General features: G+C 56.9%; 6 protein-coding genes across 6 annotated transcripts; 4 read left to right on the forward strand and 2 right to left on the reverse strand.

Annotated features, from left to right (window-relative positions):
- Window positions 1-185: 185 nt before the first annotated feature.
- On the forward strand, window positions 186-1,725 carry MKK02DRAFT_39467 (putative Deoxyhypusine hydroxylase; the record flags this gene model as incomplete). Its single annotated transcript, XM_053090607.1, has 5 exons — window positions 186-336; window positions 436-733; window positions 974-1,174; window positions 1,278-1,557; window positions 1,618-1,725. The coding sequence occupies 5 exons, from the start codon at window positions 186-188 to the stop codon at window positions 1,723-1,725; spliced, it is 1,038 nt and encodes a 345-aa protein (XP_052948953.1).
- Window positions 1,726-1,853: 128 nt separating this feature from the next.
- MKK02DRAFT_18821 (putative phospholipase A-2-activating protein) lies at window positions 1,854-5,102 on the reverse strand (the record flags this gene model as incomplete). The annotated part of the gene is made up of 15 exons (XM_053086012.1): window positions 1,854-1,994; window positions 2,053-2,130; window positions 2,182-2,248; window positions 2,311-2,614; window positions 2,690-3,009; window positions 3,057-3,333; window positions 3,388-3,547; window positions 3,595-3,653; window positions 3,709-3,770; window positions 3,820-4,027; window positions 4,079-4,224; window positions 4,287-4,437; window positions 4,486-4,589; window positions 4,640-4,820; window positions 4,865-5,102. 15 exons carry the CDS (start codon window positions 5,100-5,102, stop codon window positions 1,854-1,856), a joined length of 2,496 nt encoding a protein of 831 aa, XP_052948954.1.
- An 812-nt stretch (window positions 5,103-5,914) lies between these two features.
- Window positions 5,915-6,919, reverse strand: MKK02DRAFT_29290 (uncharacterized protein; the record flags this gene model as incomplete). The annotated part of the gene is made up of 3 exons (XM_053087778.1): window positions 5,915-6,597; window positions 6,689-6,843; window positions 6,882-6,919. 3 exons carry the CDS (start codon window positions 6,917-6,919, stop codon window positions 5,915-5,917), a joined length of 876 nt encoding a protein of 291 aa, XP_052948955.1.
- Window positions 6,920-7,544: 625 nt separating this feature from the next.
- MKK02DRAFT_29291 (uncharacterized protein) lies at window positions 7,545-9,389 on the forward strand (the record flags this gene model as incomplete). The annotated part of the gene is made up of 1 exon (XM_053087779.1): window positions 7,545-9,389. The coding sequence occupies one exon, from the start codon at window positions 7,545-7,547 to the stop codon at window positions 9,387-9,389; it is 1,845 nt and encodes a 614-aa protein (XP_052948956.1).
- Window positions 9,390-9,967: 578 nt separating this feature from the next.
- Window positions 9,968-14,293, forward strand: MKK02DRAFT_39470 (uncharacterized protein; the record flags this gene model as incomplete). The annotated part of the gene is made up of 11 exons (XM_053090608.1): window positions 9,968-10,146; window positions 10,192-10,598; window positions 10,642-10,680; window positions 10,726-10,830; window positions 10,928-11,148; window positions 11,213-11,293; window positions 11,343-12,154; window positions 12,241-12,365; window positions 12,453-13,273; window positions 13,338-13,850; window positions 13,907-14,293. The coding sequence occupies 11 exons, from the start codon at window positions 9,968-9,970 to the stop codon at window positions 14,291-14,293; spliced, it is 3,690 nt and encodes a 1,229-aa protein (XP_052948957.1).
- Window positions 14,294-14,555: 262 nt separating this feature from the next.
- On the forward strand, window positions 14,556-16,275 carry MKK02DRAFT_39471 (putative RNA polymerase II transcription factor; the record flags this gene model as incomplete). The annotated part of the gene is made up of 6 exons (XM_053090609.1): window positions 14,556-14,654; window positions 14,706-14,896; window positions 14,947-15,510; window positions 15,557-15,906; window positions 15,953-16,128; window positions 16,177-16,275. The coding sequence occupies 6 exons, from the start codon at window positions 14,556-14,558 to the stop codon at window positions 16,273-16,275; spliced, it is 1,479 nt and encodes a 492-aa protein (XP_052948958.1).
- Window positions 16,276-16,325: the final 50 nt, after the last annotated feature.

Genomic DNA, 16,325 nt, shown 5'->3' on the forward strand with positions numbered 1-16,325 from the left:
CTTTTAGTAGTGGGTGGCAAATGCTATAGGAATCTTCTAATGCGCCAATTCCTATTCCATTTCATTTATAGACAGTTGCTCTTACGTACCGCCTAACGTAAGCATATCTGATTACAACTTTTTCACTCTCCTCGGCAGCTTCTCACCCATCTTTCACACTTTATACACCAGCACGCAGCTCTAATATGTCGCCCACCGTCACCCCAGCCCAGATGACCGCCATGCGTGAGACCTTGCTCAACACATCCGGAAGCACCCCGCTTCACGAGCGATTCCGGGCGCTTTTCATGCTGAAAGCTATTGGGAGCGATGAGGTCGTCAAGATCGTTTCAGATGGTCAGTCAAGGCTTCACTACTCGCCATACGGAGATATCGGACCAGTCAGGAGAGGATTTGCCGACGATCCGCATAAGGAATTCTCGCTGACTGCCTCAGGCCTCGCAGACCCATCGCCTCTGCTCAAACACGAGCTCGCCTACGTCCTCGGGCAAATGCGCAACCCGCTTGCCATTCCAACCCTCGAAGCCGTCCTGATCAACGAGCAAGGCGCACACTGCTCGATGGTACGGCACGAGGCTGCTGAGGCCCTCGGGGCGTTGTCGAGCCAGAGCAGTCTGCCCTTATTGCGAAAGTACCTGGATGATCCGGCGAGGGAAGTGAGGGAGACGTGTGAGGTGGCGGTGGGGAAGATAGAGTGGGATTGGTCAGAGGAGGGAAAGGCGCGGAAAGCCAAGTGAGTCTTCGCTCGGAGCAGTGGGCCTATGGGCCGGGAAAATAGGATTGTGTCAGGGTCAAATAGGAACTGGGAGACGAGGTGGGGTCCAAAGGATACTGCGCAGAGGTAGTCGGAGGAGTCAGGATCTTGAGAATGGTAGATCTACGGAGCAGGGGAGACAGCGTATCGGCAAGGTCTCCTACTTGTCGGGATCTGGGTTGATCTACAATCTGGGGAGGAGAGAAAGCTGACCCCCAGCCCAAACTTCCCAACAATAGACCCCGCCCCATCCTCCTCGTCCACATCCATCCCCTCCATCCGCGCCGAGATGCTCAACCGCAAACTCCCGTTGTTCGAGCGGTATCGCGCCATGTTTGCGTTACGGGACTTTGGGGGTGCGTCGAGGGAGGCGGTTTTGGCGTTGGCGGATGGGTTTGGGGATGAGAGTGCTTTGTTCCGGTAAGCTACTTCGCCGTCTACCACTTTCCCTTCCCTTCTCCCCTGTATATCCCCTGCACCTCAAAGCTAGATAGACGAAAGGCGAGATCATGCTGACAACCAGTCACGAGATCGCCTACATATTCGGCCAACTCTCCTCCCCCCACTCCATCCCCTCTCTCCTGCACGTGCTCTGCAATCAATCCGAGGACGATATGGTCCGGCACGAAGCGGCCGAGGCGCTGGGCGGGATCGCGTCAGACGGGATCGACGACGAGATGGACGCGGCGGATTCCAAGTTGCCGGACGGGGGTGTATTGGCGATTCTGAGAGAGTGGGCGGTGAAGATGGATGCGCCGCTGGTGGTGCGGGAGAGCTGTCAGGTTGCTGTGGATATGTGGGAGGTGAGTCTTGGTCTCCCCGCGGGGCGAGAAAGGGAAGAGGGGAGATGAGTTGATGAGCAGTACGAGAACTCGACAGAGCAGTTCAATCCCCTTGACGGGGTCGAGAAGGCGTACACGACAGGTATGGAACGGAGCGCGGCGAATGCGCTAGCGGCTGTGGCTGCTTGAGCTGGCGCTGCTGGCGATGCTGCATGCTGGCGCTGGACGCTTCGTGGTCAGACTTGTTTCGGTAGAGATCCCCATGCACACATCTATCCATCCACCTTTTTATGGCTCTTCTCAACACTGTCTACAGCTCACACCCCCAACCCACTGATCTCCTTTGCTAGATCGACTAACCGCTTCTCGCCCAACTTGGCCGCTCGGTCCCTGACTAGATCCTTTGCGACTTGTACCCTGCCTACTTGAAGACTTCCAGGCAAAGATCGGGCCACGAGCTATATTTATCAGCTTTCCCCTGATGTCGCTAGAACGGGAGCGATCGAAAAAACTCACTACATTGCCGAGAGCGATACCTGCGCGGTAAATCGTCTCATTATCGGTCTGCTCATTCTGCAGAACCTGCATAATCAGCTGTTACCCTGACTCCGACTGCGGAAAGAAGAGAAGCGAGCTGACCGTCACAATCAGATCTAACAGCGCCTGCCCATGCTCCGCCGGCAGTTCCCCTTTGACGCCCAAGATCGAATAGCTAAGATGATCAGCTTCGCGCAACCTGCCATGAGGACCACCCAGCTGACACTCAAGACTCACTTGAGCGCAACAGTTGCCGCGGCCACTTTCCACTTCCCGCCCCCAACCCCGCTTTCCCACCTCCCCTGCCCCATTCCAGCAAATACCGCCTTCGCATCGCTGACCACCGAGGCCCGACCTGGCTTCGTACTGAATAAATTGGAGATACCGCGCAAAGCAAGAAGGGTGTTGGTCTCCCTCGCTTTCGTCTCGGCGGGCGAGGGGGCTTGACCCCAGTTGGCCAAGGTGAGGAAGTCTGTCGCGAGCGAGGGAGTTGCAGCGAAAGATGGGGAGAGGGCGGCTAGGCACCGCGCGAGATCGATGACTACTACATCAGCTCATCTTCTCATTTCCTTCACTTCGCCACTAGAATCGATGGGAAATTGGAGATGTCACTCACGAGGGAATCTCTGCGCTTCCGGCCAGCTCTGCACGATCCGCATCAACCCCTCCGCGGCCTCTCCTCCGCTCTCCGCCTCGGTCGAAGGGAGCTGGCCCGCCGGTAGTCCCAAGAACGTGTACACCCGGCCCAACACCGCCTCGTTGTCTGCGGAGAGAAGCTTGAGGTCCGCGTTGATCGAAGCAATCTTGGACTTTGCCGCGGTGATATTCATAGTCTTGAACGTCTGGAAGGTAGTCACGGGCAGTACACCTTTAGGTTTGGAGGGCGCGGAAGGGGTGGATGAGTACGATGAGCCGCCTAGTAGGTCAGCTGCTGTTCTGCTGCATCCACTCAGGGAGGTCCAGGTCAAGGCAGGTGACGGAACGCACCGGTATATGGGTCCGCACCTCCTCCGAACCCTCCTCCGAACCCTCCTCCGCCACTGCCGCCTCCACCTCCACCTCGACCACCCGTAGAAACCCCTCCACCGGTATACCTCGATCCGCCCGTGAACGGATCCACAAACGTCTCCTTGTCGCCTCCCGTGCCCAGCTCCACACCACCCGAGTTCTTGTGGATGAAATCGACGACTTGGTCTGCGTACGACGAGGGGAGATCGTGTTTCGTCAAGAACTTTTGAGCGGCGGACCATGGATTTTCTGCTGTATCAGCTTCTTGCCCGCCTGGTATTCCATGTCGACGCAAAGTTAGCTCACCTGATGCGTTGTAAGGCAACTTCAATGGAGGCATCCCCTCACTGACATCCACGTCGAAAACAAAGTCATATTCTTGCCCTTCGTATAGCTGTCTCCGGCCCGATCCGACCGCATCGACCACTTGACCGATCTGCTGCCATGTCGTCGTTGGTGCGGACCACTATTGTGTCAGCTTGTCCGCACCACGAGGAGGATTACCCAACTCACTTGGTATGCCTCGACCTTGTCGTTGTTCTTGATCATGATCACCTGACCGTCCTTCTTGCCTAAAATATCAGCTCAAGGCCTCAGAAGCGTCGAAAGACCACAAAGCTGGCTCACCCTCCCGGCCCAGCGCCTCCATTCCCGGCAAATCCGAATGCTTGACGTCCCCAACTTGGCTCCTATCTCATCAGCTCATGTCATGCCCGAGGAGGCCATACGCAAGCTCACTTGTCCAACTGCCGCTGCGAGATGTCCTGCGTCCATTTCTCCCTTACAGTCTCGGGCGCCATCAACTCCTTCTCTCTCGTGAAGAACCGGATGATCCCGTCGTTCGACGCCGAGGCGATATAGGGGCTCGAGCCGGATGCGGAGGGGACGACGGTACTTGACCAGAGGGAGGTGGAGGGGTGGGGAATGGTTTGGAGGAGTTCCGTCACTAGATGTCAGCTTTCGCGCCAACGAAGAGATGGTGGAGGTGGAAGCTCACTAGACCATACGCGGAGCGTGCCGTCTTCGCCGGAAGAGATCGCGCCTGATCCGTCTGGAAGGGCGGTGACGGAGTAGACGAAGGAGGTGTGTCCGGAGAGGGACTGTTCGGGTGATGGTCGATCGAAAGAGTATAAGTTGACCAGACTTGTATAGATCAGCTGGGTACCTCTGGGACTGCAGGAATCGACCAGCTGTGAAGAGCTCACCTGTCATTCGCGGAACTCCAGAACCCCTTCCCGTCCGTCCGCAAGCTCAGACCTCGGACAGGCTGATTATGCCCCGTATACTCTTGCAGCACGGTCGATTTTCCGGCAGCAAGGTCGAAAGTGTGCAGCTTGATCTTGCCATCCGCGGAAGCTGAGAGTCAGCTCTGTTCCTGGAAAGGTCATAGTACAGCGAGCTTACCGGTAACAACGCGATCTTCGCCCACAAACTTGACAGCCCATACCGCCTGCTCGTGCGCTTCTATCTTTGCCGCAGTCTTGAAGTCCCGCCAGATGATCACCGACCTGCTTATCAGCTCGAGCCCACCGAGAGAAGGACAGGGAAGGAAGCTCACTTGTCCCAACTTCCGGTAGCTATAAGCCCATTCTTGCTCGTGTCCATACAACACAGATTCTGCTTGTGCTCTATGAGCGCATGGTGAGGCTCTGGCGACGCGCTCGTCTGAGGTGGCGAAGTAGCTGAAGGAAGCATGAACGTCGAGAGGATCCCGTTCGATGAACCCAAAAGAAGGTATGCTATCCCGTCAGCTCTGCTCGCGATGGGCAAACCGGCAGCTCACCTTCCCCGCTGGCCCGTATCATCCCTACGCAGGAGATATACCTCCCCTCCGGACCCTGCACTTGCAGCTTCATGTCCCATTCTCCGGGATCACGAGAGCTGGGACCCCAGAGGACACCGGACCCATCGCGCGAGCCAGAGAGGAGGAGCGGGACTCCGGCCTGCGGCGCGAGGATATGCCGGACGTCTGAAGAGTGGCCTTGGAGAGTGAGGGCGAGCTCGTAGGGCGTGTATGACATCTTGGGTAGGTAGGAAGGGAGAAGGAAAGAGTGACGATGGTGGAGCTCGTAAGCGTCGCCTTGGCTCAGTTGGGCGGGGATATCGGCAATCTCCGTGAGCATTTACGTACAGCTGAGACGAGGAATGCGGAGTGCGGCAGACGTCCTGTTCGCCACCCGCCACCCGCCTAATCGCTGGCTGTTGAAGCCAGCATGACGTATGCCGGCCACGGTAAGACGGGTCTGCGTACCATGAGGGTTGTGTGTCTCTTGATATAGCTTGCCAGACCGCACCTGAGTCTGCGAAGCGTTTCAGTTTCCACAGGGCAAGAAATTTAACGTGTGCGTCGCTAGGCTGAGCACGGCACCGTGATTCGCGCATCCCTTGTCGTTGCACCGCATCTAGCACGTCTGAGGTCGTCTATGATGACTATCGACTTTTGATCCGATCTAATTAATAGGCTCCTCAGGCAGCGGAGCGAGGCAAAGGCGATCTGATGCAGTGATGATACGCGTTCGAGCTCGATCCGATCCATTGAGCAAAGCACGCCATCAAAGGAAACATTAGACAATGGTCGATACCTACATCCCTAAGGTATGATGAGATCGAGGGAACTTCTCGAGTATATAGCTTGAACCGGTCTGCGTTGCATCGTCACGTCTATATCTAGCTATCCAGGGACACGCGCTGAATTGTTCCAGTAAATGTGAGTCGTGCAGGAGTCATTTGGCACTCGCTACTCCCGCGAGACCGAGGAGCTTGAGTGATTCAGCAATCTGCCGTATAGACTGGATCACACAGAAGGACCAACTTACGTGCGCGGACTTGCCTGCTAGGCTGGAAGTTCGTAAACCTCTGTAGGCTCAGTGGCATCGACTGTGGTTTGGTGTTGGGTCCGGCGGCGACTGGTCTCTCCGGCGATGTCACGACCTGTCCGAGATTCATAGCTCGGTCCCGCCTGAGTCACATAATAAGGGTCCGAAGTGTACCCCGTTGGATGCCCCGAGCGGATCGATGTGTCCGCCAATTCGTAGATTTCGGAAGGTGCGATGGAGGTGTCTTCAAGCTCGTAAGGCCCGTGATCTGTGAGGGGGGACTGTGTTCTGCTCGCTGAAGATGTCCGCTCGGAATCCGAGTCGAGCACATAGGCTTGGCTATCGCGCTCGGCAACGAGGGACGGAGTGTACGAGGGGAGTACTGCGATCTCTGCTTGGAAATGGGCCGCTGGTACAGTGACATCACCACTCCCAAAAGCATTCGATTGGTTGTGGAGCGAGGAATCTCGAGATGTATCGGTCTCAGTAGAATCAACTCTCCGCGGAGGCATGTATGAGAAGATACCGTACATTGAAGATCGATCACTTGTTTGAGGGTCGAAGGGAGACTCATCGGCATCTTCATCCGGGGGCTCCTCGTCGCTTTCCGTTATGTCCGATCGCAGGCTAGATCGGACACTGAGGTCTTCCTCGGAGCTCTGTAGACTTCGGTGGCTGACTACTGCTGCCTGCTTGCGTTCTCATATTCAGCTCACCTCGCAATAATTTCCCGAAGATGAGGATCCTTCCGCGGAGAAGCGAGTGGAATTTGATATTGGTTTGCGCGGCACGAGTAACTTTGTCGACCGACCCAGAGACGAGGGACTGTCGTAGCGGGCTACGAAGCGATCTTAGAACAGCACTAGAAGGTAGATCCACGCGCATCCGCGACCTCAGGCACTCGGCGCGCGCGGCCTTCAAAGGATGAGCGAATCCCCTTGTTTCACTTATTTCAGTAGAGTGACACCTTTCATGCAGGTGCACGTCTGGACAAAGGTGACCAGGGAGATCCAAATGGTCATGATAGTTGACCCAGAGGCAATCTGAATGCTATGAACTAGTGGCGATAACGGCCACGAAGTGTAATGCGGTGAAGATAACCCTACTTCCGGCCCGCGCCCCCTTGTACTCCTTTAGCACGTCATTTAGGCAGTCCTTGCAATCTCACCGGCTCCACACGATCTAGCCTCACGGGCTGGATCTGTATCTAACTTGTCATATGGGCCCAAAAAGGATGATTCTTTCAGTCAGATCTCTATATAGTCGATTTGAAAGCCTGTACGTTTGGGTCCTTTCATCATCTCGGCACACTATACATCTACTTGAGCTGAAATACGCTCGCAAGAAGCGTCCTATAGGGATCTCGCACCTTGCAATCACTGACTAGATCTGGTTGGATCTTTCAGGATCTGGCTGGATCTGCGCCGAGTTGCCGAATGCGTGTGAATTCTTTGTGCGACTCGGCGCATTGCCCCTTCTCTTGGGGTAGAACACGATTGCGATGGAAGGCATATGAGCCCTAGTAGCCCCAGTCCCTTGTGGCCCCCTCCTCACTTGGGCTAATCCAGCAATATATAAGCCCCCAGATCTGCTATCTTCTTCCTCAACCTCACTTCATCTTGCCCAATCCCAACGATCAAGATCCACATGTCCGACTCACAGTCACAGGCGGACGGCGCGACCGCCTCTACCAAAACGCCTGTACCGCAGACCCAGACCATCATACCCTTCCCTACTCCTGCGGCGACCACTTCCTCGGCCGCAGATGGTGCGACCACTGCCTCGCCCGCAGATGGTGAGACGGTCATCACTTTACCCGCATGGCAGACAGACATCGTGACGGCGCTGGGAGCGTATCACAAGTCACTCCGGAAGTTGACCGGGTTCGCCGATCCCAGCGACGAACCGGCGGACGGCAATGCCGCGCAGGTCAACGCAGAGACGTATGCGGGCGGCTCTTCGAGTGCCCAGCCCATCCATGCCGGTGACTCTGCCATGGAGGACTTGATGGAGTGCGTCGCTGCTTACGACCAGGTCCTGAACACCGCTCGCAAGATTGCGGACGTCGACCCCACCCGACTGCTCGAGGAGATTCAAGCACCTCATCCAGGTATCACCGCTCAACAGGACGCTCACACTGCTTTGCTGCGCGACCGGGAGAAGAAGTGGCTCCCCAAGTCTCTCACCTACTACAAGGACAAACACGCGGACGCCGCGGAAGCGCATCAGGAGAACTACTCGAAGAAGATCAAGAAATGGTTCGACACAACGGAGAGCCTTCCTCGGCAGAGCAATGGTCCGCTTTCCACCCTCATCACGACCTCAGCACTCGAAGCCTTCAAGATTCAGGCTCTGAATGGAGTGGCAGACCTTGCTGCCAGACTGTCGCAACCAGGGTATCCAACGAGTCACAAGGCCGCCAGCACTACCACCGGTACTGAGCTTGCAAGCGATTCGATCGGACAGACGGGTTACCTCTTTACCGGTACACTCACACCACAGATGGAGGCACTCAAGCACACCTTCAGCCTGCTTCCGGACCTCCACCGGCTGCGCAGGGAGCACAAATCTCAACTGATGAATGTTGCACTCAAGGCGAGGCTGAGAGACCATCTGCAAGAGCTTCAGTCCAGGTCCAAAGACGCTCGCGCGACTGTCCAGCACAAGGATGAGGCTGTGGACAAAGGACGACAAGATCTGATGCAGGTCGATGGTGACTCATGTGACACTGCGGGTCTCGAGGATGAAGATGAGGCTGTGTACAAAGTGCAGCGTGGTTCGATGGTGGACGCCGAAATCGCCAAGAAAGACAAGATTTCCTTGGCTGGAGATGCTCATTATGCCACTTGCGACCTGCTCCGAGTCATCGAAACCTTCGACAAGACACTGGCGACGATGCGTGAGCTGGCTGGCGAGGGCCCAGAATATGTTCTCTCTTGGTTCTACGAAAGCAAGCCTGACGAGGGCGTAAACCAGGCGTTGCGAAGCGGATTGACCGACTGGTTCCCATTGGCGCTTACTGAGGGTTCGAAGGCGGATCTGGAGAAGTGGCAGAAGCAACACGATGAGAAATATCGTTTCGTGAAATACCTATTCTCGGAGAATGACTTCTCCGACCGCTATGACAAAGGCAAACAGGTCAAGTCGGAGGACGTGCTCAAGCTTTACAACGATCTCGAAGTCAAGCGCGCGGCATTCGCTGACCAATTCGCGGCGTCATACGACGAGCCTCTCACCGGAGTCAGCGCTCCTTCCGCTTCTCACGGTACGGCGATATTGTCGGGTGTCTCCGCTGCTGAGACCCAACGTGCAAGCAGGAACGCATTGATCGCCCTGGCCTGGATGCTCCCGGAAGTCATCACGCTTCGCGTGAAGACCTTCGACCATCTGTCCAGCGTTGCCAGCAGACTTGACTATCTGAACCATCATGGAGAGGCGGCGGAAACAGTGTCATCAAATGCGGCTGATCAGACTGTGATGCTATCTCTGTAGAAGGGTGGGTTGAGAAGTCTTGTGTGAGCGCATATCTGGGTGGCGGATCGGTATCTTACATGTGCTTTGTGTCATTGTGAATAAATCGGTTCGATCTTGTGTATACCTTATGCAAGTGCCGTCTACTACGATGATTGATATATGGGCTGCATAGGCAGATCATGCGCATCGGCAGATAGTATGATACAACATGTGTTGTGATCTAACCGGCCAGCACGCTGGTACCCATTGAGCAGGCTTTCAGATTGTCCGGTATCGTGCAGGCCATCTGACTCATCAATATGGCGAGTCTGGAGCCAGGCGTGCGTGCCGACGCCGAGGAGCGACAGTCTAGCTATAGCTTCGACGTGGAGGTGGCGAAGACTAGAGGGTCTCACCGCCACTCTCGCTGACATTGATCGCTTCCGTCGGAAAGGGCACCTCGGTCGCCGACGGCCTCGTCGTCCGCCAGCCATGTCAACCAGCCTCCCCTCTCTCCCTCTCTCTCTCTCTCGAGATATCGCACCTTACTCAACTGTACATACACCACCTCCATCTACAGGCTGTACATAGCTGCTCGAGAAGACAGGCAATACACGATGCCAGACCTCCTCACTCCTCAAACAATCGCCTCAGCCGGTCCCCTCGTCATCGACACCCTGCTCAAACACTTCCTCTCGCACAAGTCCCTCAAGGCGCGAAGTAAAGCCCGGGGCGACGACCTACTCTATGATGAGGCTTTCGTACTGATGAAGACCTTTCTGGAGTCTGCTACAAAGTACGTCTACCTCTCCGCACCTTGACCACCGCTGATTGGTATCAGATACCCCGTCGCCTCGCTCCAGAAATTCGGTCAAGTCCGCACTCCCGCCCCGCCCGCTGTAGCGATCCACCACATCTCCATCCCACACCGCTCTCTCGCCCTGTCGGCGGAATACCTGATCAAGGCGTTCGGGGGCGAAGAGATGGCGTACAAGATTGCGGGTGGGAGTAAGTGGTGGCAGGTCCGTGCGGGGGCGGGGCTGGAGGCGGAGTGGATCGTGATGAAGAAGGATTATAGGGAGTGGGAGAGAGGGGAGAAGGGGCGGAAGAAGAGTGGGGCTGGGGCTGAGGGGAAGAGGGGGTCGGGAAGTGGACCGGCTAGTGGGGTGGGAACGCCGAAAGGGAAGGAGAAGGCCAAGGTGGGGGTGGAGAAGGAGGAGACGGGGGAAAGTGCGGATGATGCTGGGTGTGAGTGCTTCTTGGGGCAGCTGGGAATGGAGCTGATGATCAGGGAGAAGCGAGATGGACGAGACGAGGTGCATGCTGTACAGTGCGTTCTCTTCTATTCCGACAAAGGGATTATGCTGACGCTCAGTCCATGGTGGAGCATACTACTGGGGCTCGATCAATACCCACCGCTATACTATCTGGCGGTACGCTCGTAAGATGCGCGGTCGGTGCTTTGCCGTCAATTACAGAAGTGAGTCGCAGCTCGTCGGACCTCACAGCCCCACAGCTCAGTTCGCCTCGCAGCCATGTTTCTCGAGTACAGATACCCAGAGCTGACCTTCTGCTAGAAGCTCCCCAATACCCCTTCCCCTGCGCAATCCAAGATTGTCTCGCCGCATACCTCTACCTGACCCGTCCTCCCCCGGGTGCACCACACCGCCCCGTCCGGCCCGAACACATCATCATCGCCGGTGACTCGGCAGGTGGGGGGCTGGTTCTGGCCTTGTTACAGATATTGAGGGATACGGAGGGGCTGGAGTTGCCTGCTGGGGCGGTGTTGATCAGTCCGGTTAGCTGCCACCTTCCTTGACTCCTCCGGGGATAAAGCTAGGAGGAACAAGCTGATATGGTAGTGGTCAGACTTGACGCACTCGTTTCCTAGTATCCTGCATAACACCTCGACCGACATTGTTCCGCCTTACAGCTTTATCCACGTATATCTAAATCCTCTGCGTTGCACGATTAGGTTTAGCTGACCGGCAGAAACCTTCTTCCCTCTGGCCACCTCCCCCTCCGGACCTCACCAACATAGTCCAATCCCGTCTCAAATCCAAGATCCAGCAACTCACCTCCCACCTTCACTCACACCACGCCGAGACCTCCTCTTCCACCACCCCCTCTTCCTCTCAGTCCGCAGCTCCACATCGACCCAATGCGGACCATGCCAGCGACGCCGATGACGGGGACAGCGACGATGCCCAGAACCCCATCCAAAATATCCCACTAATGGGTCGACCTGCGGACCTGCCCGAGAAGCTCCGTTCGTCCCAGCTCGGAACGAAGAAGAAGTTCAGCCTGAACTTTGGAAGAGGGGGCGCGGACCTGCATCCGACGACACATAAGGGCGATGCGGGGCATCAGCCGTTGCCGGAAGGTGAATCGGGGAGGAACCCTAGTCGGGCGAATCCGGCGGATGCGTATAGGAGGTTGGAGCCCAGAGAATTAAGGGATAAGGGCGGCAGAGAGGATGGTGGAGGAGTAGCTGGTTCTGGCTCCGTGGGTGGTGATACTGGAAAACGGGGTACTGGAGAGAGAGGAGGCGCGACGACCGAGGACGGGACCGCAACGCCCAAAGCACCAGCGCGCGGCTCGACATTGGCGAAATGCGACTACCCCGTGGAGTTGACGGTCCAAGGCGAACCGGTCGTCATTGATACCCAGATCCAACTATACGCTACCAATGCGCAGTTGTGTTATCCGCTCGTCTCGCCCGTGTTGGGGTATATGGGCGGGCTGTGTCCGCTTTATGTGTGTTGTGGGGATAATGAGGTGCTCAGGGATGAGATTATATATCTGTGAGTCTGGCTCCGGTAGCTGTCAGCAGCTGGCCCTGAATCCATGACAGCGAGAAATTGAGGAATGGGTAGAGCTGATCATGTAGTGCGCACAAAGCTGCCAACCCGGGCAAATATCCAATTAGGGACGACGTCAAGGCGATGATGCCGCACTATGAAGGGATAGAGGAGAGGTATGGACCTACCAAGGTCCATCTTCAGGTGTATGACGGTATGTTCCGCTTCTCCGCTGTTCCTATGCTCGCTTCCGACCCAAAGTCACCGAAGCGAAGGACAAGACGAGAGCTGACTCTCACAGGCACCGGCCACGATCTCCCCCTCTTCAGTATGTGCAAATCCGCCCGCGGGGTCTTTCGCGCCATATCGACCTTTGCGCGCTTTGTCACTCCTTCCGCATCCGTCATGCCCACATCTACGTCTACATCTTCGGCTTCTGCCCATGCGTCTGCTTCCACGACCGGAGCAGGATCTGGCAGCGCAGGAAAAGGGTTCGGAGGGTTCAGCATGACGCCGTATTCCCTTACCAGGCGGAACTCTACCAAGGCCACTGCGACTCCGCGGAGTACCGGTTCGAGTCCGCGGGTCGGGCCTGCCGATCTTGTGCCGTCCGCTGCGGGGTCAGGTGACTCCAGGAGGGCGTCGAAAGTGGACTACACGGAGCTTGCGCCTCCGCTTCCTCTAACGGCGATTACGGAGTTGTCGATTTCGGAATCCCCCAGAACGAGTCTGGCGCCTTTTCCGATCACCACGACCACCGCTTCGAGCGGGACAGCGACAGCAAGCGGAAGCAGCGGGACTGGAAGTACCAGTACCCTTGCTGGAAGATCGGATTCTCTTCACATCCAGCGGGATATCCCACCTTCGGAAAGTCCTGTCCCGATGTCGCCTCTCTCGCGGCCTACTGTCGGTCGAAGCCTCAGTGCCGTCTCGTCCTTGACAAACACGCCGACCGAGGAGGGACAGCCGGGATTGGCTAGTCCGCTAGCACCCGCTGCGCCCGGCGTCGGTGCCGGTGCAAGTGGGGACGACGCGGGACCGAGATGGGGCGGATTTGAGGATGATCATAACAACGCCAACGAAGGGGAGGCGGGACATCCTTCCGTCTATCGCGGACCGCAGGTGAGCTTCTCGATGCACCTGCCTTCATATCTCGTGGAATAGGTTCAAAGCTGACACCCGCCAGGCATTCAAGGACAATATGATCCGCGAACGCGTCGACCCGAACGGCCACCTCCGGGCCCTCGAGCCTGAATCGGAACTAGGAGCCATGACGATGCCCTCTGGTGAGATCGGGACGATCAAGGAGGGACCGGCGATGCGATACCTCACCGGCCAGTATTTATGGGATAAGCGGTATAAGCGGGCGAGGAAGGAGGTGGAGAAGCACCGAGAGAGGAATTTGAGGGACGCGAGGGGGAAAGATAGGGAGAGGATTGTGAGGGGCGTGAAGGGACGGTATGAGAGTCATAAGGCTAGGAAGGCGGCGGAGGCTGAGGCTGAGAAGGGGGAGAGGGGGGAGAAGAAGGGTGGGGCAGACGTGGAGGGAGGGGAAGGGGCTGGAGGGGAGAGTGAGTGGGAAGACAGGGCGGAGGGAGAGGGAGAGGGGAACGAAGAGCAAGATTGGAGCTGGGATTGGTCGTGGGCGCTAGATGGGGAAACACCGCCCCCATCTGCGATCGTCAGTCGGCGAGATACTGTGAGTTCCACGCCAAACTCTTGGCCCCCGGGTGAGTGTAGAGCTGACGTCGTAAGACTGAAGCCCGTAAACTCGCCCTGATGGCGGACCGGCTGGACTCGTCCAAGCCTACGCACATAGGCGGGCTGTCGATCTGGGTCGCGCTCGCTACATTCTTTTCGAATGTCGGGGAAAAGGAGAAGGCGAGTGAGGCGCTCAAGGAGGCGAAGGCGAATAAGGCCGGAGACGGGGGAAGGAGGGGGAGTGATGATTCGGTGGATGTGGGGACGGACGGGGAGGAGCTGGGGGGGACGGGGACTGCAGATGAGGGGGAAGGGGGGAGTCATGGGACAGGAACGGGAACGGGAGCGGGAGCGGGCGTAGAGGCAGGATTAGGGGCTGGCGAGAAGAGGAGGGGGAGCTCTACGTTGGAGAAGCTGGGTCATGCGTTTGGGTTCAAGTAGGGTTTGGCCAGGGATAGAGGTTGTAAATGCTATGTTGTTGTCGTCTACATCGCTCTCCGGTCCCCTTCCCCTTCTCATCGTCTCAGCGAGATAGTTAAGAGGGGGCATAGGCACAAGAGCCACCCAAAGCACCAGCCAAATTTGCTCCCGCTGTCAACAAGGTGCAGCGAGGAACGCGCCCAGCTCTAGCTCTCTTTCCTCAATCAACCTCTACACGGTCTATATTCCCTTACTCATCCTATACTGACCTCAACACGGCAAAATGAACGTCAGAGATAACCACATCACGGTCATCGTCCTCGATACGGACGTGATCCGCGCGACGTTCGGACTGGCAGAGTACCTCACTCGACCTTCTTTGGTCAGTTATGCACCGCATATTGTCGTGGAGGATGTAAGCTGATGCGCGCAGACTTTGAAGGCATGCTATGCTATTCCTAAGACAGATGGGTCGAGTGGGGATGTGGGTGAGACTGCACGGTCAGGGTGGATGGTAGGCGACGAAGTGGAGACGGCCAGGAAAGAGGGTAAGGAGGTGGAGGTGCGGTGGCCTTTTAGGAGCAGTAAAGCTGTGGATGATTGGGAGGGGCGAGAGTATATCCTGTAAGCTAAGAGATGCTCATTAAACGCGACACTCAAAGCTGACTGGGAAGCAACCACGTCCTCACTCGCCTAGGCATCAAAATCGCTTCCAACACCTCCCCCCTTCTCCTCGTTCCTCCACCTTCACCCTCCGGCCTCCCCCTCTCCCTCCAAGCACAATACACCCAACTGGCCTTCGAATCCCTGAACGTTCCAGGCCTCTCCATTCTCCCTTCACCCCTCGCCGCCCTCTTCGCGCTGAACAGCACCACCGGTATCACCCTTCACGTCGGCCAAGAGTCCTGCCAAGTCGTGGTCATTACGGACAGTGTGGTGCGGTGGGAAACGGCCACTACTGTCGACGTGGGAATGGCAGACTGTGAGCGGTGGTTGGAGGGGCTGTTGATGGAAGATGAAGGCCTCGATGGTCAATTACGGGATCTAGCGGGTGAAGGGAGGGAAGAGACGGAGGTGTGGCGGAATGGGAAGCGGAAGCGGGAGCTGGTGAGAGAGGTGGTGGGTGTTGTGTTTGGGGAGTGTGGGGGAGATGATGTGGACATTGAGCCGATGGGAGGAGGTCAGGCTATCGCTGCCGTCGTAGCGGAAGATGATGAGTCGTTTGACGTGGCGAAAAAGTGAGCTAACAGAATGTCCACTAGGGGTACAAGAGCTGACTCTCAGACTTATCGGCGAGACCCAAGCTCAAGCTGCCGCGTCCCACAAGTCCAAGAAACAAATAGCGGCCCAGCAAGCCGCCGCGACCAAAGCCGCCGCGGATGCAGCTACAAAAGCCGTCGCTGTCGCCGCTGCGGACATCATCACCTTCTCTATCCCCTCTTATCCAGACAAAGAGGTCAATCTCGGCCCGGTGAGGCATCGGCTCGCGGAGCCGCTCTTCAAGGGTGTGGGAGGTGGGGATACCGTCTGGGAAGGGATGGGGAGGGCGGTGGAGAGTGAAGGATTGAGTACGGGGGAGAGAGTCGCGGTCTGGGAGGCGGTGGGTGTTACGGGAGAGATTGCGAGGTTCAAGTGTGAGTTGTAAGAAGTGGGTGCTTGACCGCGAAGCTGATATGATAGCGTTCGCACCTGCCCTCCTGACGTATCTCGCCCCCCTCCTCCTCTCTTCGCCTGATATCCCGTCAGATCTGCAACCTGCCAAAGCCCGACTTTTGTCGATCCCGGAATACTTTACGAACTTCAAGGGGGTGACGAATGACGAGGCGCCGTTCCTCGGAGCGTGTATGGTGGCCAAGGTGAGCTGAGTTTTGTCTGCGAGAGGTAGGCCAAAGCTGACGGACTAGGTGGCGTTCACAGAGTATGCGGGCAAGCACTACGTGACCAAGGTGGACTATAATGCGAAGGGACCGGCGGCGATCTATGCTGTATCGGGGGAGAGTTGATGCATCTGTTGAAGCAGGGCAGGGGAGGGACAAGGGGCGCTACCTTACGG

The sequence above is a fragment of the Dioszegia hungarica genome (assembly GCF_025882075.1).
Source record: "Dioszegia hungarica strain PDD-24b-2 chromosome Unknown MKK02contig_2, whole genome shotgun sequence".
NCBI lineage: Eukaryota > Fungi > Basidiomycota > Tremellomycetes > Tremellales > Bulleribasidiaceae > Dioszegia > Dioszegia hungarica.